A 23,553-nucleotide genomic window follows, 5' to 3' on the forward strand; every position below is an offset into this window, starting at 1 on the left:
CAAGTCAGTAGGGTTAGAATCTGAGCTTTGTGTGGCCCAGTTAAAAATCTCTTTTCTCCAGTTCTCTGGAGCAGCTGTTGAAAGGACAAAGCCTCCATTTTAATGACAGTGTTTTCCTTGCCTAGCTGAAATGAACCCTAGTGAGCAGACACACAGCATTTGGGAAGCTCTCATCGCTGGGTGAAGTGTCTCTCTTCTTTCAAGCTGAAGGAGCACAGCATCGCTGGCAAGGAAATCTAATTACATGGCACATGTTCTAACACAAGATGCTGTTGGTTATAAAATGTTGGGGAAGCAGACGCATTACAACAGGCACTTATGGAGGCTGCTGTATCCTCCAACGGATGAGAAGCCTCTCTTACAGACAGCTAGCTCAGAAGTTCCACAAGTTTACCTTCAAACCATGGATCATCCAGCCTTGCCTAATCTCAACTGGCCAACTGCCATGTTGGCTAGTTCATAGCAAGGAATGGGGGTGTCAGGATATTATAGATTGCTGGGGTCACTTGAGATCTTGCCCAAGCATGTGGTTGTACATGTGAAGAAACAGGGAGAAAGAAGTGGTTGAAGGTCAGATTCTTGTGAGTCGTATTAACCACTTTCCTCCCGAGTAGCATGGCTGAGCACTTGCAAGGCAGAGGACATGATTTATATCTATGAAGTTAATGCCCAAGAGCTTAGTGTGTCAAGATCCGTCCAAGATTCCTATTGTGTGCTCTGCTCCAAAGGCAGAACTCCTGATACTGTTGATTGTTGTTGTTGATGTTGGTGGTGGTGGTGGTAGTTTGTGTGTGTGTGTGACATGACTCACAAGTGCATAGCCATTCACTTGGGCAAAATATGTCCTGATCTTGTTTTGTTCTTTAAGGTAATTATCTCGAGTGCTCAGAGTATGTTTTCATGAGCCAGCTAAAAAGTTATGGTCATAATACAGAAGAGCAGAACTGTGTAACATCAGCTGACTGATATGTATTGACTGTGGTACGCTCAGTGTTCAACTGTGAATGGCTCTCTTGATACATTTTGGTCAATGGACATGATTGAATTGTTTATCTTGAATAGGCACATGTTGGGAAGTTTGTTGTTCTTACAGATAAAATATCTAGTGAGTTACTAGGATGTTTTCCATGGCACTCTAACGCTACCAGGAAGAGGCCATGCAATCTGAGAGATACAAGGAGACCCATACTCGTGAAGAACTAAGGATGGGGTGGTGTTTGAGGGTTAAGGAACTGGGATAGTTTTGTAGATGTTTCGTGGCTACTAGAGAGATCCATTCTCCAGTCTGATTTTTACTTCTTTTGCCAAGTTTTATGCTTTTCAGGAAATCCCTGAAGCCTGTTCTTTATTTGGCTTCAGACAGACACAACAGGAAAACATCTGGATTGCCCAGTTATATATGTGAGACCCCTGGGACTGTAGCCTTGTTTCAGGTTGTGCTAGAGGGCAACTGGCAGCTAGTTCATAAATGATGCCAGGACGGGGGCTAGGCACCTCTGCGCATCTGGTTCCCCAGGCTCCCATCACTCTGTCCTTTCTACTGATGAATGGGCTGTGGGACCCTTGAGTCAAATGTCACCCATGGCCTAGAGCTTTTGTGTAGAACTGGCTCAGAGGAACCAAATTTTAAAAAATGGCTAGAGAGAAAAATAGCCTCATCTGTATTTAGGGCTTTTAATTCCAAAGCTCCTCCCCTCTCATTCATCCTGTGGTAAGAATTTTTGCATTCTAGAGTTTACAGTGAGAGAGCTGAGTTGAGCCTGGATGTCCATCAGTGTATCAGCTGCTTTGTTTATGGAGAGACTGAGACCCATAGGAACAGTGCATGCACCAGATACGAGGATCCCAACATTCACCCTAGTGCTTTCACAAAGCATCCACTGTGTTTTAAGCTGCTTTTGTGTCCCAGGAGCATAATTCCAGCTTAACAGGACATGGCTTCATTCAGAAGAAACTTGGAAATACACTATAGCCTCTAGGGATGTCTCCGTGCCAACTCTGATTGTTTAGGGAGAAACGAACTCCCAAAATACATCAGTCACTCACCACAGAGACGAGAGATTTCATATAGGCACCTACTTAGTAAACACCGTGTTGTGCCGCATCAGAGATGTTCCTGGGTGGTTAAGAAGAACACGGCTTTCAGATGTGGACTGGAGACCTGGACAGCAGCTCAGAGAGGCATGCCCAGTGTGAGAAATACCACATGGCTTGCCAAGCTAACTCCTCTTCCCTCATTAGCTTGTGTGAAGGTTCTTGGCTTTTTGTAAAACTAAGCTAAACTTTCCAGTTTAATGACTGGGACAGTGGCTACAATCCCACTAAGCCTTCATCCTTTTAACTACAGAGCCCAAGCCGTCAAGTACCCTTGAGGCATGATGCATAAAGCAGAGGAGGCAATTTTTGGTTCTAGCACCCAAACCCTACTCCCTCACCCCACTAAATTCACATGTAATAAAATACTTGGGAATCACTTTCATTTCCCAATATAAATACAAGGTTGCAGGGACAGGAAATGGGGACAGGGGGAGAAAGGGCAAGCTGTAGCCTGCACAGAATGTGGCAGTGTTCAGTCTCTACCAGCCTCCTCACCTCTGAAAAAAATGAGGCTGAGTAGGCAGGCTGCTTTTATGATGGGAGAAATGCCTGTTTTTATAGCACACTAAATAAAACCTGCTTTTGGAGCTAGAAGTTTATTGCCAGAGTGGGGAGAAATGTTTTCGTTTTCTGTTTTCCACCTTTCTGTTGCTGTTCCCCCTTCAGCTGAAGCCAGGAAAGTGGGGTGATAAGGTTCCAGGAGCCCAAGGAAATCTATAGAAATAATAGAATCTAAAGATGATACTGGAACATTCCACCAATTTATCTCTACATTTCATGCTGGTTTTACAGGGACTATATTCGATGTTTTCAGGTTTCCCAAGTCATTAGGAGAGTTCTCAACCAAGCAATAACAAAGAGCAGTAACCTGCATTTATATAGTATTTTATGGTTTCTAAAATGCTTTCACATCCATTTGGTCTTCAAGGCAGCTTGGAGAAGTAGGTATGGTCCAGGGTGATCATTTCAGTATGATGGAAAGAGATGTTAAGTCACCCAGCTAAGATCACATCATAAGTTAGATAAGACCCGAATGACAGGTTATAACACATAGACCAAATAAAGCGTAAACTAAATTAAAAATCCTTCCCTTGGAAGTGGGGAGCTGCTTGGGGGAATTGGAGTGGGGAAGAGGTGATACTGTGAAACTAGTCTAAATGCAGAGTTTGTAGCATGTTAACCTACAGCCATGATGGATCTTTAGCTCTGGAAATACTATGTCAACAAAGGCTGCAGGAAAAGACCTCAGATATGTTCTGAGGTTTTCTCATTACCTAATGTCTCCTCATAAGGAGATGCTGGCATTTCTAGATCTGGCATGAACTGTCCTTGTGTGATGAAGTGGTCTCTGAAAAGCCATCCTGGCTCCCTTGTGCTCTGTCTTTGATGGGTTCCATGAACTTCTGAATGCTAGCCCCTTGAGTCTGCATGGGGTCACCGCCAGGGTCCCTGTTACCAGGATGCTTATTGAAAAGGCAGGTGACTGAGAGGGAGTCTCTATGGATAGTAGGTGAAGTGATAAGGCCAACCTCTGTAGTTTTCAAAGGCTGGTGAAAGGGCAGAGGCAAATTCTGCAAATCAGTGTAGCTTTCTCTCCAGGCACTGTTTCTCTCAACCTTATCCTGGAGTGGTTTGAAGTAGTGGGAGTTGGTGGGAAAGGCCCAGCATGAAGAAAAGCTTCAACACAATATACTGGTCTGCACGTTAACTACTCCAGCTGTGTACACCTGGGCCTTGAGTGAGAGGAGACACTGACTGAGCAGGCAACAAACCAACTGGGATGGCTGGTGCTGCAGACTAAGTTCTGGCCTGGATCACCAGTGCAAGTCAGAGTGATTAGTACGGCTTCATTTTCCCACGTTGCAGCTTAATTCCCATTCCCTTAACAAATAATTTTAACTCAGAGTCAGACCAGTCATGCAACCGCCTAACTTCTTTCAGCCCGCAAGCAAACTTCTAGTTACCAGGCCATGATGCCCACTGCCCATAGGTAGGCAAGCCATCACTAAATTCAGTTCGTTCGGGGAATTTCTAAAATTTCTATCAAGCTAAACCATAACAGTTAAAACAAAGAAAACACATGTCCATTTCACAGCTTCTGAACCATTGATAGACACCCCAGGAAGGCACCAGGCACTGTGAAGAACACTCAAGTCAAGCCCAGAAAGATGCTAAAAACACACAGCCAGTGAGACATAGCTAGCCTCTTGTTCCAACTAGCTGGGGTCAAACTAGAGGTTTCCAGAAGCCTCTAGGAATGTGAGCTTCAACTCTCTTCTAAAGGAACCTTGGAGTGATGGGAAAATGGCAGTGTCTCCTTAGCCGTGTTACTAGAAAACTGCCTATTTATCAGTAACTAATAGTTTTTAAGATATAATAGTCATAATTGACTTATTGAAGACTCAAGCTCTATTGTTTGTTAACATTCTTATCAACGTCATTTTATTGAAATAACAACCTTAGCTAGCAGAAGACTATTTTTTTTTTCCATTTTAAAAGCAGAGAAGAAAAGCAGTTCCAGTTCACCCAGGTGGTGAGAGGCAAAGCTTGGGTTTGAGACTCAGTTATCTGATTATTGACTTTTGAGAGTTTTCCCAGGACCCTGCTAAGCCTTGGGATAACCCTGATTGTACACCGTATACTGGTGGAGTTCTTTACATAGATTATTTGATTGATTCAGCAATTGACCTTAGGAGGTAAGGATGCTATTATCTCTGTTTTACAGCAAAGCAGAGTACATAAATGTCAATCAACTTCTAGCTGTCGCACAGCTAGTAAGAGTTGGAGTCAGGTGATACCTGAACCAGACTGCTGTGCTCCTGTCCAGCAGCTGTCCCAGAAGTCACCCTACTTCTGCTGTTCCACTGTTTCCCAAATTCTGATCTAAGATTTCTTCAGGGGCCATTGTTCCTTTTAACTTCTGTCCATCCATCCATTTTTCTTTCTTTCTTTCTTTCTTCCTTTCTTTCTTTCTTTCTTCCTTTCTTTCTTTCTTTCTTTCTTTCTTTCTTTCTTTCTTTTTCTTGGATTTTTGTTTTGTGATTTGTTTTTTTTTAATTTACTTTAATTTTTATGTTTGTATTGATTCTTTCAGCAGTTAATACAATCTATTTTGATCATATTCGCCCCCACTTCTTTTCTAACTCTACCTTCCTAGCACACCACATCACCCACTTCTTTTGTTCTTTTGGTTGCCTATAACCCATGGAGTTTGTGGGTGTGAAGCCACCATGGGCATGTGTTCAACCTGTCAGGAGCCACTTCCTGGAAGAAAACTGACTTCCCCCTTCCTGTAAGCTAGCCACTGTCTCTAGCTCCTCAGCCAGAAGTAGGAGTTCAGGATCCCTTTTCCCTTCGGTGCTAGAATATTGACCAGTTGGTCTCTCCTTCTTTATTAAAAATAGATTCTTTTCTCACACAATATATCCTGATTACAATTTTCCCTCCTTCTATTCCTTTGTGTTCCTCAACACCTCCTCTTTAATTTAGACCAACTCTTTCTGTCTCTCATTAGAAAAGTAGAGACTTCTAAGACTTTCCACAGACTTCTATGAAGAAATAAAATATAATAATGTAAAATAAACAAATAGAATGAACAGAAGACACCACATTGACACAGCAGTCAACAAATGGAAAGAAGCCCCAAGAACAGGCACAAGAATCAGAGACCCACTAATTCACACACTCAGGAGTCCCATAAAAATACTAAGCTGAAAACTATTATAATATTTAATAGTGTTATATATTATATAATTCATATATTATACATAAATATATTATATGATATGCTTTATATAATGCATGTTATATATTATATACATACATATACATATGCATACATACACACCTGTATACATGCACACACATGTGCTCAGAGGACCTAGTGTAGACCCATGCAGGCCCTGTGCATGCTGCCACAGTCTCTGAGAGTTCATATGAGCTTTTCTCATGGCGATTTAGGGAACCTTGTTTTATTGGTGTCCTCTACCCCTCTGGCTCTTACACTCTTTCTTTCTCCCTCCTCTTCCACAAGGTTCCCTGAGCTCTGGGGGAAGGATTTGATGGAGACATCTCCAAATGTTCCAAGTTCTCTGCACACTATCCACTTGTGGGTCTCTCTGTTTATCGTCCTTTACTGCTGGAGGAAGCTTCTCTGATGGTGGCTGCAGAAGGCACTGATCTCTGAGTATAGCAGAATATCATTAGGAGCTGTTTATTGTTACCTTTTTTTTTTGTACCAGTAGCATTGGTTCTTTAGTCTACCTAGTCTCTGTTTCTTGATCACCAAACAGTATTGGATGTAGGTTTCATCTTGTGGGGTGGGCCTTAAGTCAAATTGGACATTAATTGTTTGCTCGAACAATCTTGGTGCCACCAAATGGACTGGCTTGATCTCCTACAAATCTTGCACAGACAACCACAGGTGCCGTGAGCTCATGAGAGCAATGACTTTACCCCATGTCCAGAAGACACTGTTTGCTATAGTGTTCTCTTACCTCTTATTTTTACCATCTTTTCATTCCTTCTTTACCAATGGTTTTGTGTGTGTGTGTGTGTGTGTGTGTGTGTGTGTGTGTGTTTGATACAGATGGCCCATTTATATAACTGAGCACTCCACACTTATTCTCTGTAATGTGATGAGTTGTGACTTTCAGCATTTATTACCATTCACTGCACAAAGAAACTCATAGACTAATCTATGATTATACAGATACAAACTTAGGAGCCAATTTGATGTTTTGTCTGTTTAACAGAATAATCATAGTAAACTTCCTCCTGGGGCCTGTGAGCTTGCCATCAGTGGGCTCTTGGCCTTTAAAGTACCAGGTATGTGTGTCTTCCTGAGAAGAAAAACTTAAATCCAAGTAGAAAGCTGTCATTTGTGCCACTGTTATACCCAAGGGCATATCTTGCTATGATGCTCATCACCTTTGCTCTCGTGATTTATAGGTGGATAAAACTGTTAATGACTCACCCCAGCTACCCCCATAGCAGCTTCTAGTACTATGCAAGCTAACCAGTAGGAAGGAAGTTTCTAGTCAATACCAATTTGATTTCTCTATGTGCTGTGATGAGTATGTATAGTGTCTTCAACAATAGGATATTACCATCAAGATCTATTACACAACAAAGAGCAATCATCTATGGCTTCTGGGAGAATCACTGTCCTCCATATGGGATGACTCCAACTGAAATATTTGCTACACAAATATATAGTAAAAAGCTTATAAAATAGTAAGCTTCTACTTGACTTCTTTAAACATCTTCAATATTAGTTATCCTTTCCCTTACTCCTTTTTCTGCCAAGACTTTTTTATTTCAGTCACATAATGAAAAGCCCAATTTTCTTTATCTAACGATAGAATAAAATATCCTGATCCCTGATCGTTGGTGCCTAAAAATTGCTAATATCAGAATGAAAGATGGTTCTCCTCCATGGTGCACTTTTTCCCTCAATTTGATGAGACCTCATGGTCAACCCGTGGACACCCTGTGTGAAGTTCTTGTTGCCCCTACTTATCAGAACTTTCCACAGGCAGAAAACCTTCAGATCGAGGGAAGAAAGCTGTATAGGGCTGGAGAGATGGCTCAGTGGGTAGGGGTGTGGAGGCTCTTGCAGAGGATCTATGTTTGCTTTCCAGCACTGACATGGTGGCTCACAACCATCAATAAGTCCAGTTCAGGGGATTAGACAGCCTCTTCTCACCTCCACAGGCAAGCACATAGTCCGCATACATACACATAGGTAAAACAATCATACACGTAAAATAAAATAATAAAAAATTTTAATGTGGAAAGAAGTAGCAAACAGGTAAAACTGCATTCTTCATGCAGGAGTGAGCTTCCCCGTCTCATTGTCAGCTTTCTCCAGTGGAGGAAGCTCTTGAGTTCTGAACAGTAGGTTACAGGTAGAAGGTACGTTACAATGCCTGCCTTGAGCAAGATCCTAGGACATTCACTAACTTCCCGTCCTCCAGCTCTCCCATGACTGTTGGACACCACTGAAAATTTCTGGGTGAGAGCCCAAGAGGCTCATGCAGCTCCAAATACACCTTAGAGAGTGACACATGCGTGCCCTGCCTGCTCTGCATGCTGCAGCCTCTCTCTTATTGCATAGCTCTCAGCACTGTGGCCTCTAGTCCAAGGCCTGGGGAAAATAGCATTCCCCAAGTGCTGGTCCTTGGGGCTCCTCTTGGAGCTTAGAAACGCTGAATCTTAGCCCTACTCTAGCCATGCAGAATTCGTCCCAGAATCTCAAGCAATAAAAGCTGAGAAGCACAAGCATATTGTCTTCCCTCTCCTCTGCTCTGTGCTCCAGTCTTCCACTGTGTCCGTGATTGGGGTGGAACAGGAGAAAAGTCAATGAGCAGATCTTGAAACATAGCATGGTCTCTTGGGATACTTTGTAGTTTGAACGGTTGTCAGCAAATTCCCAGTTTGTGTAGACAGCAAAAAGGGATCTAGGCTACTTTGTATGGCTGTGATTGGGAGTGCAGTGAGTGGGGAACTCTGCTGAGGAGGCCCAATCCAGGGTTCCCTCAACCTTTGGTTACCATCCCAACTGCCCTGTCTTGTGTGCCCATTGGCATCTCTCCTCTGTAGAAGGCAACAAAGAGTGGCTCCCATCCCTCCTGAGAATGTCGTGATAGGTCTCTGAATGTGACTGTCCTTCCAGTCTCACACTGATGTTATTAATTTTTAAAACAAACTTCCTGATTGAGGTTCTGCTGCCTCTAAATTGTCTCTACAATGAGACTGTGTACTAATTAACCCATAGAAACAATCAATGATGTACCTTTTTCAAGTTTCAGAGTGATTAGAATATGAAAATGAAGAGCACAATGGTGCAGATGTTTTAAAATCACAGCAGACAGCAATTAGTGACAGGGGAACCAGCTGCTTATCTCTCCAGATAAAGCCTTTTAATAGGGAATTACGCTGGAGGCGTCATTACCCAGATGGATCACACATGATTTACCGAGGAGGCGGGGCAGCGCTAACTTTGATTTGTGAGCCAGGTTCTTGTCAAGCAAACGCCCTTATCTTCAGAAAGGTGAACTGGTGGCTACAGCGGAAGCAGCCTTTGCCTTGCCACCTATTAGCCCCAGTCAGAGCAGATGCACAGGATGAGGAAAGAGAGCCCAAAGGCCTGAATAAGCCATAGGCACCTGTCTTCTCCACTCAGGCTCAGTTGTTATTTAGCTGCCCCTGTGCATTGGGAAGAAAGAGGACCTGGTGAAGGGGGAAATGCTGAGTTTCAGGGCAGAGTAGGAAACCTCTGGGGGGGGAAAAACATTTCAGCTTCCCTGCTAAGAGACTTTGATCTCTGTCTGTCTGTCTATCTCTCTCTCTCTTTCTCTCTTTGTGTGTATGTGAAAGAGAGAGACAGAGACAGAGGTGGGGGGTGAAGAGAATCATCCTATCTATGCTTGATTCCTTTCATTAATGAGTTTACTTTGTATTCATGTTAATGAGCCTATGAGCTATTCTGGGCATCAAGAACTCTGAAAAACCTGCTATGGCATTTCATAAAAGTCTATTTATAGATACTTGTTTTAGGTCGCTCAGGTAAATAATTGGAGTGGAATTGTTGGGTCATTAGGTATATTTAGCTGTGAGAGAAATTGCCAGAACACTCTCCAGTTTGTTTGTTTGTTTTTTTCATCCTTTAACACTCTTTCCTTGAGCAATGGGTGAAATTGTCAAGAGTTTCACATCCTTGCCTGCATTTGCTGTTTGTCCTTTTATCTTAGTCATCCCAGTAAGCAAGTGGGCATCTTTTTGTGTTGTTTTTTTTTTCATTTCCCTGACCAAAAATAAATATGAACATGAATATGAGAATATAAGTATGAACTCACTGCTCATTGCACCTAATTTCATGGCCCAGAATATTTCAGTGAAAGTATTTTGCAGTTACTGGGCAAGCAGAATTGATATGCTAACTACATCTTATTTTGCATTGATAAAAAGTCAGACATCCTCCTTTTGTCTCTATTTTGTTACAAATTGCCTATCTTATTTATCTGGCTGCTTTTAACTTTTTCTGCTCATCTTTGGTTTTCACCAGTGCCTAGATATTGTTTCTGTTGTGTTTATTCTGCCTCTGATTTCTTGACCTTAGTGATGTGAATTTGCATGCACGATTCTTTCTCTGTGTTCCTTCTGATATTCTAAGTGCATTAGACCTCTTTATATTGTTTTATGTGTTGCTAAAGCAGTGCTTATTATTCTTCTCCCCATCTTTCCATTTAGATAATTGCTTCTGTGTTCTTTTCATGCTCACTAGACATCCATGGTGCTCTGGCAGCTGTTAGGCTCCCACGGTGAAGTTTTCATTGTAGCTTTATTCAGATACAGAGTTCACACTTGCCTATTTTAGTGTTCTTGTGATCTCTGTGCTGAGGCTTCCCATCTGGTCATCAAATGCCCATGCTTATATTCCTTTTAAATAGTGAAACATTTTCAGAATGGTTATTTTAATTTAGTTTTATTTTATTTTCTTAATTGTGGGACATTTTCCCCTATCTCCTTGCTTGTTTAGGTGTGTGTGTGTGTGTGTGTGCCTGTGTGTCTGTGTAGGTCCAGGTTAGAGGCTAGAGGGGATATTACCCCTATCATTCCCTGCCATCTTTGCTTGAGAGACAGTGTGACAGTGAGCCTATAGCTAGCCTGGCAGCCAGTAAGCCAGCAATCTTCTTGTCTCTGCCCCACACAGTTCCTGAGTTAAGGGTGAGTTAATGGCCATACCATTGTTTTATGTGGATGCTGAAGACTTGAACTTGGATCCCCATGATTGTGAGGCAAGTGCGCTTACTGGGTGCTTACATCACCTGTACCACCCAAGCCCCGTTCAACTTTCCTGTTGTGTCCTAGATATTGGATGCATCCTGGATTATGCAGACTCCACATTATGTTTTCCTCTAAAGAGTTTTGACTTTTGTTCTTTTAGACAGCTAAATCAGGACCCTGTTTACAATCCTTCTTAGAATTTCTTAAGGAAAAGCCAGATTAATTGCAGTTGTAAAGAGCTATCAGTAGAAAACATTGGTGTTTCGTTAAAGCTCAGCCAATGGCAGTAAGAAATTCAGCATTGCTCCATATTGTGTGACCTCTGGACTTCACATTCAGCTTCAATGGTCATCGCATTTTGGGTTCTTTTCATCCTCAAGTGTGTATTAAAGTTTGTCTAGAGGCCTAAGATGAATATTATTAAGGTTTCTAGAATTCCTACCTGCATGGCTCTGACCTGGGCGCCTACATGCTCAAACTCCTGCCCCTCCTTAGCCTCTCGGAGTCTAACCTTTGTTTTATCTGCCCATTGAACCCAAGCCTTGGACTCCACCTCCCTTTCCCAGAAACCTGGGAACACCTGAGGCCTGTGTTTTCTCTGCCTGCAATAACAGCTCACCTTGTCTGCTATTAATGGCAAGAGATGAGTTGCTTCTTTTATTTCGTTCAGTTTTACATTTGTCTTCATGGAAATATGGTACCAGCACCTGTTATTTCATCTTGGCTGAAATCAAGTCAGCGATAATTTTCATTGATGCAGAATGACAATGTAGTCAAAGAAGCTTACGATCAGGGCCTGTGCCTTTGTATGAGCTCTTATCACCTCCAGAGAAATTAATGCCTTAGTATATATCATTCTCTGCACCCAAATAGCAAAGGGCAGTTCTTATGGGAATCATAACATATTGACTTCCCAGGGTAACTCACAGCATAGGATAGGATAGGATAGGATAGGATAGGATAGGATAGGATAGGATAGGATAGGAAAGGATAGGATGACAGGTTCAATTTATATACTTATGGGAGCACTGAAAGGAAACTATGCCTGTAAAGAGACCTACATGATGGCAACACCAGTTGATATGCCAATACAGACAGGGGAGATCTCACAAGGTACAACCACTAGGTGAAGTCAGGCAATTAATGGCTGCTGAGAGAGGGAGAATCAGACTTCTCTAGGAATGATAGCCACAAACAGATTACCCAGTCCTAAGCAGTCAGCCTTAACATGCATATGTGAGCAACGCCAAATGGACTCAGTAGGTCGCGTGTAAAATGTTGACCCACCCTGCTTCTCTGTTTTTTCTCTATAGTCCCAGGGATTTAAAGTATCATCTCCATTCCCATTACTCCTGATCCTTTATGATACCATCCTTTGTCCATCTGGCCTTTAGCTGTTGATCTCAGCCAGCAGGATGAATACACACACACACACACACACACACTACACATGTATGTATTGTGTGTGTGTGTGTGTGTGTGTGTGTGTGTAATGATAAAGAAGAGGTCATAGATTTGGAAAGGAGTAGAAGTGGGATACAGAGGGAGTTGGAGGAGTAATAATGATATAAATACAGTGGGTATGTAGGAAATTCTCCATAAAAAGCAAAAAAATATGCATACATTAAAAGACGAGTTTATTAAATATCCAATGTCTCATGGAACCAGAGAATCCTGAACCCACAATTCAAACAGGGTACTCAGGGACATTCGACTGTCTACCATTAGCAATTGCAGAGAGGCAGCAAGTTCTATGAAGCAAGTTCTGTGAAGCCAACTGGCTTGGTATTTTTCATGCTCACCAGGCTAAATAGATTTTCTTTGGGGGAGCGGCTGGTGTGTGTCTGTGTGTCTTGCCAGCTCCACTGGCTACAGTTCAAAATTGTTTTTGGAAAATTCTAGAACTTCGTGAAACGCATTGGGAACCACTGAGATAGGCCTCTCCGGCAAGCTTAGAGTTTCTCTGTCGCCTAAGCCAGGCCTTGCCTTTGATATTATCCAGGCTTCTGAGCCTGCTCGGTGGGATTGTCTGAAAGCCTTGAAGGAAGTGCTAGTTATTCAGGCTCACCACCAGAATGTCAGCATAATTACTCTGTGTAGATCCCAGGTATGTTGTTTTTAACAAGGCTTCCTGTGTGATTTTAGCATTCAGCTAAAGTTGGACACTTTTTATCTAAGCAGACAGTTTGTGGTCCCATTCCTTGTCTCACACTCAGCCCTTGCTCAAGTTTAAGCCCTTGCTTCTAGCCATAGAAATGGAATGCCAGGGCTCTGCAGAGCTCTGATGGTTGGCTTAGATAAAAATCCCATGGTGGAAGATCAAGAAGGCGAGACACTCTTCTCCTGTAAGAGTGGCCCTTCCGCCCCCCTTACTCAGTCCTTCCCCTGAAATAGGAAACAGTGTTAGGGTTTCTTACCATGAAAATTGCAGAGTTCATGGAGCAAAACAGGAATGTTCAACGCTGCCAAATTGCAGATCCTAACAGGCCTGTGGTGGTTTGCTCTGCATATTCACCACTAAAAAGTGCTGTGAATGTCATAGTAACCACAGATGAGCCTGTGTTAAAACGTTAGATCTGTGGGGTTGAACTTTGTATATCAACATTATCTGGAGAGCCTGCTAAAACACACACCCCATCCTCCTACCTGAAGAGACTAGAGTTAGTGGGTCTGCCATGGACCAAGGAATCTGGATTTATAACTATTACCTTAAGTGCTTCTGATATGATGATCTGACACCACATCTGGAGAAGCACCAAATTCAAAGTGCCAAATTCAAAGATAAAGATTCCCTGGTGGCTTCATATTTCCCTAGGCTTGTAAAGCAGCATATCTCACAGACAGTAAATTTTATTAAAGGTGTCATCAGAAAGAAGCAAGGACAGGGATGACTCAAAAGAGTTGTTTACCTTTCTGAGTGCTTGCTTACTTTTTTGATGAGATATATACATATATGTATAGATAGATATATAGATATAGATAGAGATATGATAGATATAGATATATTCTCTGATTTCATTCATCTTATTCATTCTTTGAAAAAAAAAGCTTAGCTTTAGATAATTGTGAGATAAGGCTCGGTTGGGTATTCATTTTCTTCCCTTATCTAGGAATTTTAAAGTTTTTTTTAATTGATAAACTGATTTCTAAAAAGACACTTGACTTGTACAGAGTTTAACGTTGTATAATTTATATAAAAGAGTTGGAGGAGGGACCATTTTTTTTTTCTCTATTTTGCGGTGTGCTTTGTCCATCTCTGTATGGTTACAGTAAGGGTTCAGTTCTCAGTGAAGAACATACTAGAGCTGTTGTGTACATAACTCATGGCTGACAGATGAGAAATTGGGATTTCATGAGTGTAACCCATATACCTGTCAGAAGCTCTGTAGGGAACTTGTTCTCAGACCTTTTAGAAAATGCTTATGCTTGGTCCTTCCTGCTTCTCTGCTCCTTTTCTGCAGCCCCAGGAAGTAAAGGTTTTAAGGCCCCACCCAAATCCCAACTCCTGATTTTGCATCATACTTTCCTACTCCCATCCTGCCCTTTGATTGTTGAAGCCACCTTGAAGGGTAAACTGCCTATGAAATGGTGGGAACACTGGGTTAGGCTGTGGTCCAGGGGGAACGCTAGAATAGCACATGAGCTGTTCTATAGCTACAGTCGGTCCCTGGCTCTTGTCAGAGCACAGTCCCAAATGTTCTCCCAGAGTGAAACCCACCTTCTTAAGAGGTACAACTCCCCCTTTTCCCCCACCCCCCACAGCAGGGCTAACTGGAAACAAGTGGCAGGAGAAAGGAAAGAAGCAGCAGTCCAAATCACATTAATGGGGAGTTACAGCACAAGAAATTCAGGCCTTACATTGAGGGGAAGTGGTGTTTTCATTTTTGTTTGCTCAACACCTAATGGATTTCAACACTCCGGTTTCATTAAGAGCCACTATCAAATGAAAGATAAATGGTGTGTTGTCTTTTGTGTGTAGCTGTATGTTTTGCCATTGTAACAGGAACTTCAGTTAATTGTTTTTATTATTCTTATTATTTTGCACTCATTTTTATTTAAGTGTCTGAATCTCTGTGTGCATGCTACCAGTGCTCCTGAAAGCCAAAAAACTTGTCAGATCCATTGTTGCTGGAGTTGTAAGCAGTTGTAAGCCACCTGATCTGTGTGCTGGGAACTAAGCACATGTCTTCTTTAATAGCATTAAGCACTCTTGGCCATTGAGCCATCTCTCCACTCCCTCTTTTATTTATTTATTACTTCAACAAACATTCCTAAATAAGTTTGCATACTTAGCCCTGGGAATTGTAATATGCATAAAGAGACATGAGATTTGTTTGTTTGTCTGTCTGTCTGCTTGCTTTTATTTAAGAATATTTATAGTCTTAGAGAAAGAGGCAGAAGTGTGCATGGAATAAATACCACACAGCATCGTAAGGATGTTGTTAGGGAAGTCAATGGAACATGTAGAAGGGATAGTGTAGGGAATCAGGTATAACTGTGTTTGAAGTGGTAACTGCATTTGCAAGCAATATGCTGCAGTGCTTAGCACATTAATCTCATCATTGGCAAAATGAAATGTCCATAATAAAATGTACATTCATTCATTCAGTAAATGTTTATTGAGGGCCTGCTGTTTGTCAAGGCATTCTGGTAGGTACCTTGTTGATAAGTAATAAGCTGGAAAAGGAAAGTGGCTATGTAATTCAATTATCAAACAAATCAAACATGCAGAAAAGGAGCTACAGCTAGTACAATAAAGGTTAAATGCATCTTTATTTAAAAGCTTAAAATCAGGATAATTCTCTAAGGTTGAGAGACATCACTAGGATTAAGACCATATAGCATAAAGAAGGCGTTAATTGTAAACTCTGCTGATGTCAAGAGTCAGATCTGAGAGCTGAGAACAAGTGGCGAGAGTCACAGCCCAAGTTTCCAGCCCTCACTTCCTCACAAAACCCCATTCATAGATGGACTCTAATGTTCAGAGCTGGAGACATGGGGGAGGTAGGAGTTTGGAGGAAATAGAATAACCACAAATCCCATTGTGCCCAGGTTGAAAACAGCAATATTCACAGCTTATTTCACCTTACTCTCAGAAATGCCACTGGATGAGTTACACAGCATCCTAAAGGAATAGAAAACACAGGATTCTTGAAATCCCCTTCAGTTTGGGGTATAGTGACAGGCCACAGCAGAAATCGTGAAGTAGCAAATCCCTGATTTATACAAGATAAGTACGTGACATTTAATGTTTTATCCTCCCTTTTTAATTCATGTCTTTTTATAGAAACTGGGATATAGCTTCAGTCCCCAGCAATAATCCATGGCAGAGAGAATCAAGTGGCAGAGTTAATTCTGTATATATTGATGCTAATGGTGTTAATAATACAAATTGCAAGATGACAAAGATATTCTTCTCCTGGATGTGTGTTGGTTTAACTTGGGGAGACTATCACACTTGAAAAAAAAAATATAATGTGGTCAAATAATTACAAAAAAGATTTCACAAAGTCATGGTGACCAAATGTTCCTCTGATTCCAGGAGTTAGTGTGAAGCAAAAAATGTTGAATTAAGACATTGAATTTTACCTTGGAAGCTTTTGCTACCTATGTCTTGAGTCTTTAGGGAATTATCAGGAATGATTTCTACCAAAACATTAGCTCTACAGCTTCAATGACAAATACTACGTGGAGATAAAACAATGGAAGGTGGATAGATAAGATCACAGATGGTAGAGTGATAAACAATAGATAACACAGCAGGCTGGTGTGCAGAAATCAGACTGATAGATAGTACAGAAAAAAATTGCCAAATTTTCCACACCGATCACCAGTTTTCTTTTCTTTCTTTTTTTCTTTTTTTTTTTTTTTTTTGATACAGGGTTTCTCTGTGTAGGCTGTCCTGGATTTGCTCACATGGATCCACCTGCCTCTATCTCCCTAAATGCCAGGATGAAAGGCATGTTGCCACCACACCCAGCCAACATTCACCATTCATTTTAGAGTGAATGTTATGAGAGGTTTTCAATTTACTAATATTTTCCCTCTATCTCAACTTGGAAACTATCCTGTAAGTGTACCATTATGCATGCAAATTCAGCTTTGAATGAACTTAAAGGACTGTGTCCCAGTACAAAGACTGTAGCTTAAACTGTTTGGAACGGGGAGAATATTTCTCCCTGAAAGCGCTGGCAGTATCTCCGGTACCAGTTAGCCTTCCATCCCTTTGTGATCTTGTAGTCCCTAATGATGTCTTGTGGTTCTTAGGTGGCAGTCCTAGGGAAAGCAGTGTTAAAGAAATTCACTCGTTCATGTAGGGGAAGCACAGATGCTGGGGGACAGGAAGGTGACTTTAAATGGTCACACTTTGTTCCTGGTACATAGTTCATAAAACACAAACTTCCTTTGGAAACTTTCCTCAAAGAGCAGTAACTGGTTAACATGGCCTCATGGGTCCTGCCACTTGCAAGCCCTCCACCACAGTGGCACACCCAAAGACAATGATGGGGATGGTTCCTGCACATTTCCCTTCTTGTGTGTCTTCTGAATATGCTGGACTTGTGATGTTTTCTCCTGATGAACTCAATGTGCTTGCATACAAAGATACTGAGCTCTGTGATGTGAAGTCCACACTGAGCTAAACCGGAAATAGAAGAGGTGAATAGAGTTTCTCTAAGGAGAAACTGAGACAAGTAAGAGGTAGCCTTAGGCAAAGGAGCACAGTGGGGGAGTTCAGGCTCTTGCTGCCTTGAGCAGGATTCTCTTTTCCTTAAGCTTCCTCCTCATAAGACTCTAGGCATTGAGCTCAGAGGCCTTGGGGCTACTCCATCCTCTCTCCATTCGGTTCTCCTCAGGCTGCACTAAACCAAGTTCTTTAGAGCGGAAAGATAGCAATTAAAGCATCCTTGTTAATGTTCAAATCTGGTGTCATGTATCTTTAGTACCGTGATTGAGAAAAACTTCTCTCTTTCCCCTCCCTCCTAAAGCATTCTGAAGTTAAGAAAAATATTAGCATAATCACTTGTTTCAATTTTTTAAAAAATTAAGCTGTTAGACAATAAACTTGAAGAAGTTCCAACATGCTTATCTTTGTTTCTCTCTTCCTCTCCACTTTACCCACTCTCAGGCTTACGAGAGGCCCCAGAAACACTCAGCACTTCATTATGACCCAGGCCTCGCACAGGGCTTCACCAGTGACACCTTAAAACCAAAGCACCAGCAAAAAAGCAGCAGCCAGAGCCACGTGGACTGGTCCTCCAACTCTGACAGTGGACCCGCCACTCAGAATTGTTTCATCAGTCCAGAGACTGGCAGAGAAACTGCAAACACCAGCAAGATCCCAGCTCTTGAACCCGTGGCTTCCTTTGCAAAGGCCCAGAATAAGAAAGGCAGTACAGGGACTACCTGGAGTCAGTTGTCCAGCAGCAGCAAAGATCTGCTCTTGGGAAGTGTGGTACCATCCCCCAGCAACCACAGCTCCCCCGCAAACCCTAGCAACTCTGTTGAGTGTAATGGACTCCAGCCATTGGGAGATCAAGATGGAGGGGGTACAAAGGAGCTCCCAGAACCACCCAGTACTGGAAGCAAGAAGAAGTCCAGTAAAAAGGATGTGATAAGTCAAACCATACCAACCTCTGATCTGGATTGGGTCAAGAATGCCCAGAAAGCATTTGAAAACACGGAAGGGAAAAGGGAGGGCTACCCTGCTGACCATACTCAAGACGCATCACCAACCAGGCAGAGTGTCAGTTCCGTCAGTAATCCTGAAAATGATTCCAGTCATGTCCGGATTACCATCCCCATAAAAACACCTTCTCTGGATCCAGCCAACCATAAGAGGAAGAAGAGGCAGTCCATTAAAGCTGTGGTGGAAAAAATCATACCAGAGAAATCACTGGCTTCGGGGATTGCTATGAGCAGTGAAGTTGTTAATAGGATACTTTCCAACTCAGAGGGAAATAAGAAAGACCCTCGAGTCCCAAAGTTGGGTAAGATGATAGAAAACGAGTCACCCTCAGTTGGCCTTGAAACAGGTGGGAATACTGAGAAAATTGTCCCTGGAGGTGTGTCCAAGCAAAGGAAACCAACCATGGTCATGACATCACCAACACGCACAGAGCACTCTCAGTCAGGAAAGCTGCCTGAGATCCAACACCCCAAGTTTGCTGCAAAAAGGAGGTGTAGCAAGGCAAAACCTCCGGCTATGCTTCGAGAGGCAGTCTTAGCTTCTGCTGACAAACTGCTGGTGGAGCCACCGTCTGCCTACCCCATTACCCCATCCAGCCCTCTATACACCAACACGGACAGTCTGACTGTGATCACACCAGTCAAAAAGAAGCGGGGACGGCCAAAGAAGCAGCCTCTACTCACAGTGGAGACGATTCACGAAGGTACTTCCACTAGCCCAGTCAGTCCCATCAGCAGAGAGTTTCCTGGCACCAAGAAAAGAAAGAGGCGGCGCAATCTCGCCAAGTTGGCCCAGTTAGTGCCAGGAGAGGATAAACCTATGAGTGAGATGAAGTTTCACAAAAAGGTTGGAAAGCTTGGTGTGTTGGATAAGAAGACCATCAAAACGATCAACAAGATGAAGACGCTCAAAAGGAAAAATATCTTAAATCAAATCTTGTCCTGTTCCAGCAGCGTGGCCCTAAAGGCCAAAGCTCCTCCAGAGACCAGTCCTGGGGCAGCATCGATTGAAAGTAAATTGGGCAAGCAGATTAATGTCAGCAAGAGAGGAACCATCTATATCGGCAAGAAGAGGGGCAGGAAGCCAAGAGCAGAGCTGCCACCCCCATCCGAGGAACCCAAAACAGCCATCAAGCACCCCAGGCCTGTTTCTAGCCAGCCGGATGTTCCAGCCGTGCCTTCCAACTTTCAGTCACTCGTGGCTTCTTCACCAGCAGCTATGCACCCCCTTTCAACACAGTTAGGCGGGTCCAATGGCAACCTGAGCCCCGCCAGCACTGAAACCAATTTTTCGGAATTGAAAACTATGCCAAACCTCCAGCCCATCAGTGCTCTTCCAACCAAAACCCAGAAGGGGATCCACAGTGGAACCTGGAAGCTGTCCCCACCCAGGCTGATGGCCAACTCCCCTTCACACCTTTGCGAGATTGGCTCACTGAAGGAGATCACACTGTCCCCTGTGAGTGAGTCGCACAGTGAGGAGACCATCCCAAGTGACAGCGGCATCGGGACAGACAACAATAGCACCTCTGACCAAGCAGAGAAGAGTTCAGAATCCCGACGGAGGTACTCTTTTGATTTCTGTTCCCTGGACAACCCGGAGGCCATCCCATCTGACACCAGCACAAAGAACCGCCATGGCCACCGGCAGAAGCATCTCATTGTGGACACTTTTCTGGCCCACGAAAGCCTCAAGAAGCCAAAGCACAAGAGGAAAAGGAAAAGCCTGCAAAACCGTGATGATCTCCAGTTTCTGGCTGAGCTGGAAGAGCTCATCACCAAATTTCAAGTGTTCAGGATCTCCCACCGGGGCTATACTTTTTACCACGAGAATCCATATCCCAGCATCTTTAGGATTAACTTTGATCACTATTACCCGGTGCCATATATCCAATATGACCCATTGCTCTATCTTCGTAGGACTTCAGACTTGAAGTCAAAGAAGAAGCGTGGTAGGCCTGCAAAAACCAATGACACCATGACAAAGGTGCCTTTTTTACAGGGGTTCAGCTACCCTATTCCCAGTGGAAGTTACTATGCACCCTATGGAATGCCTTACACATCAATGCCTATGATGAACCTTGGTTACTACGGTCAGTATCCAGCTCCTCTGTACCTGTCGCACACACTTGGAGCAGCGTCCCCCTTCATGAGGCCAACAGTGCCACCACCCCAGTTCCACACAAGTTCCCATGTCAAGATGTCTGGGGCAACTAAACACAAAGCCAAGCATGGAGTACACTTGCAGGGAACTGTAGGCATGGGCCTCAGTGACATACAGCCATCCCTGAACCCTCCCAAGGTGAGCGGGGCCGCTCTGGCTAGCAGTAGGCTCCACAAGAGGAAACACAAACACAAGCGGAAGCACAAGGAAGACCGGATCCTAGGGACCCACGACAATCTGAGTGGTCTCTTTGCAGGCAAAGCCACAGGCTTCTCCAGCCACCTCCTGAGTGAGCGGCTGAACAGCGCAGACAAGGAGCTCCCATTGGTGAGCGAGAAGACCAAGCATAAGGAGAGACAGAAGCACCCGCATGGTGATGCCAACCACAAGGTTTCTAAGAACAACTTTGAGGTGGACACCCTGTCTACACTGTCACTTTCGGATGCCCAGCACTGGACACAGGCTAAGGACAAAGGTGACTTGAGCAGTGAGCCTGTGGAGTCGTGTGCTAAAAGGTACTCTGGCAGCAGTGGGGACAGCAGCAGCACGAGGTCAGAAAGTCTGGATGTGTTCAGTGAGATAAATCCTTCCAGTGACAAGTGGGACAGTGACGTGAGTGGGAGTAAAAGGAGGAGCTTTGAAGGCTTTGGGACATACAGGGAAAAGGACATTCAGGCCTTCAAGGTGAACCGCAAGGAGAGAAGTTCCTATGAGTCCTCCATGTCTCCAGGTAAGACCACGTTTTCTTCTAGTGTTGGACTTGCCAGTTGTTTAAGTCCTAGACTTTTCAGTATGAATGCCAATCATGCTTGGTCCATGTTTTACAAAAAGAAGGGAGCTGAGTGCAAATAGTCTCCCTTGCATGTTTGAATTTGCTGTGTATTTCATGTATTGTTTACATGATTTTGCCTGTCTTTCTGTTCCTCTAACCCAAATGCCTGAGACACTGTTAGTAACTCTCTAAGTGATAGACATACGTACTACAATTATACTTTTTTATTAAAGACCCTTACATTAATAGGTCTTAATTATGTGGTACAGTTTGCGAGTTGAAAGCTCTAAAACTCAGAATGTGAACAAAATCTTAAGAATGTCGAGGCTAAGAGGGAATGACCTTGCTGTAAGTCGAGATCTTCAATGAGAAATTCACCACAAAGCCATTTGAAGCTAACTATCAGAGGACCCTGAAGCTTAAGCAGTCAGGAAACCACAGCCCTAAACCATGGCCTCCACTCTTCATCATGAAGGTGGAAACATGACTGCATCCACCATCTTGCTTCCATGTGCTAAGGGAAGAGGCTCAGAGATTGGCATTTTGTGTCTTCTTTACAAACAGAACTATAGCCCTGTGATTTTTAGCACTCTCGCTAAATTGGGATTTTTTAACTCACGGATGTCTAAATGAATATGTTCTTTGCTACCACAAAAATCTCACTCCCTGTCAGTGATTGGCAGAATTTCCTTGCTAACTTCCTTGTCCACACAAATCCTTCCCTGCCATGGAGTTTCACAATTTGACAAAGATAGCCCGGTGTCCCTGTCCACACAGTATATAAATGCTAAGACTCTGAAGAGTTTGTAACTCCTTGGAAATCAGGAGACATTTCCTTCATGGGAAGCAAAGAAGCTAAAAGAATGTCTTGTATTTCTCCTGTCCCCAAATGGTGTGAAACACTCTGCCAAACCCTGGTGTTAAAGGTCTCATTGCGCACAGTGAAAATGCGGATATAATATTTTATCTCTGTTTATGTTGCATGTTTCTCGCTTGCCCTCTGTCTTCCTGGGAAGTCTACAATTAGTGACTGTGAAAAGTCTATCCAAAAAAGATGAATTATTTCTTTGCCAACAAGTTTCAGTTCAAAACTACTGAAGACTGCATCATGTTGCTGTTAGTTTCTGGGTTGACTTAGAGGTAGATTGTTTCCTTATGAAAGAGATAAATTTGTCGTCATGTCTCCTCAATTTGGTGATAATGGTGAGGCTAACAAATGGTCCATACATCCTGCCTTCCCAGAGCAGCTATGGTTTTGTCATCTCTCATTTAAAAGACTTCTTTGAAGGAACCTGGTTTCCTGAAGAGCCTAGATGAAGCCCACCTGGCATGGGGTACTCTATTAAACATGGGCATGAGAAATGATGCTATGTAGATCATTGATCGTAGCACTGATCTACAAAAGCTGAACTAGCCACGGGCAGTTTGAGCATCATTTAGTTAAAACATGATAGTGGGGTATTGCTAAGAAGTTATAAGAATCTAAGGTACACAGACCTGAGAGGAAAATCCCAGGAGCAAAACTCAGTTGCTGTGGCACATTACATTCAGATTTTTCTGTGGCCAGACATTTATGCTGGGTCCTCAAAATTCTTCCCAGTGATGGTTCATTTCCAGACACTATGAGTACTTCCGAGGGCACGCTCACTATAGTGCATTCACATGGTAGATCTTACTTTATTCAGAATATTCTCTGCCTCTCACTTATATTCTCCTTTGAGATCCAGTCGGCCACGTAAGAGGGAAAGAAATAGCCGCTCTGTCCATGTTCTGGAAGCAAGGCATGCTGAGGCAGAAGACTGCCTTAGTTCTGTTAGAGACTTCTGTTGGCCGACAGCATGCTATTCCACTTCCTTGAGGGTATTTTCTGCCCATCTGTCTCTCAAAGGAGAGGGCCAGAATTCTCATGTGTAGTGTGTTTCGTGCCTAAAGTTGTTTTTCATATATCCCTTTCTAATAAGCTTTGTGCAGACATAACCTATAGATACACATTGAATGTTGTTTATCGAAAACGCTTGAGACCAGAAGTATTTTAAATTTTAGA

General features: G+C 43.0%; 1 protein-coding gene across 1 annotated transcript in view; it reads left to right on the forward strand.

The window, feature by feature from the left end:
* Setbp1 (SET binding protein 1) overlaps nucleotides 1-23,553 on the forward strand; it is a 360,020-nt gene that overhangs the window by 231,776 nt on the left and 104,691 nt on the right. Inside the window, exon 4 of the mRNA XM_060377005.1 lies at nucleotides 18,014-21,467. Coding sequence (XP_060232988.1) covers nucleotides 18,014-21,467 — 3,454 coding nt within the window. The remainder of the gene's footprint in view (nucleotides 1-18,013; nucleotides 21,468-23,553) is intronic.

This window comes from Meriones unguiculatus, chromosome 2 (assembly GCF_030254825.1).
Source record: "Meriones unguiculatus strain TT.TT164.6M chromosome 2, Bangor_MerUng_6.1, whole genome shotgun sequence".
NCBI lineage: Eukaryota > Metazoa > Chordata > Mammalia > Rodentia > Muridae > Meriones > Meriones unguiculatus.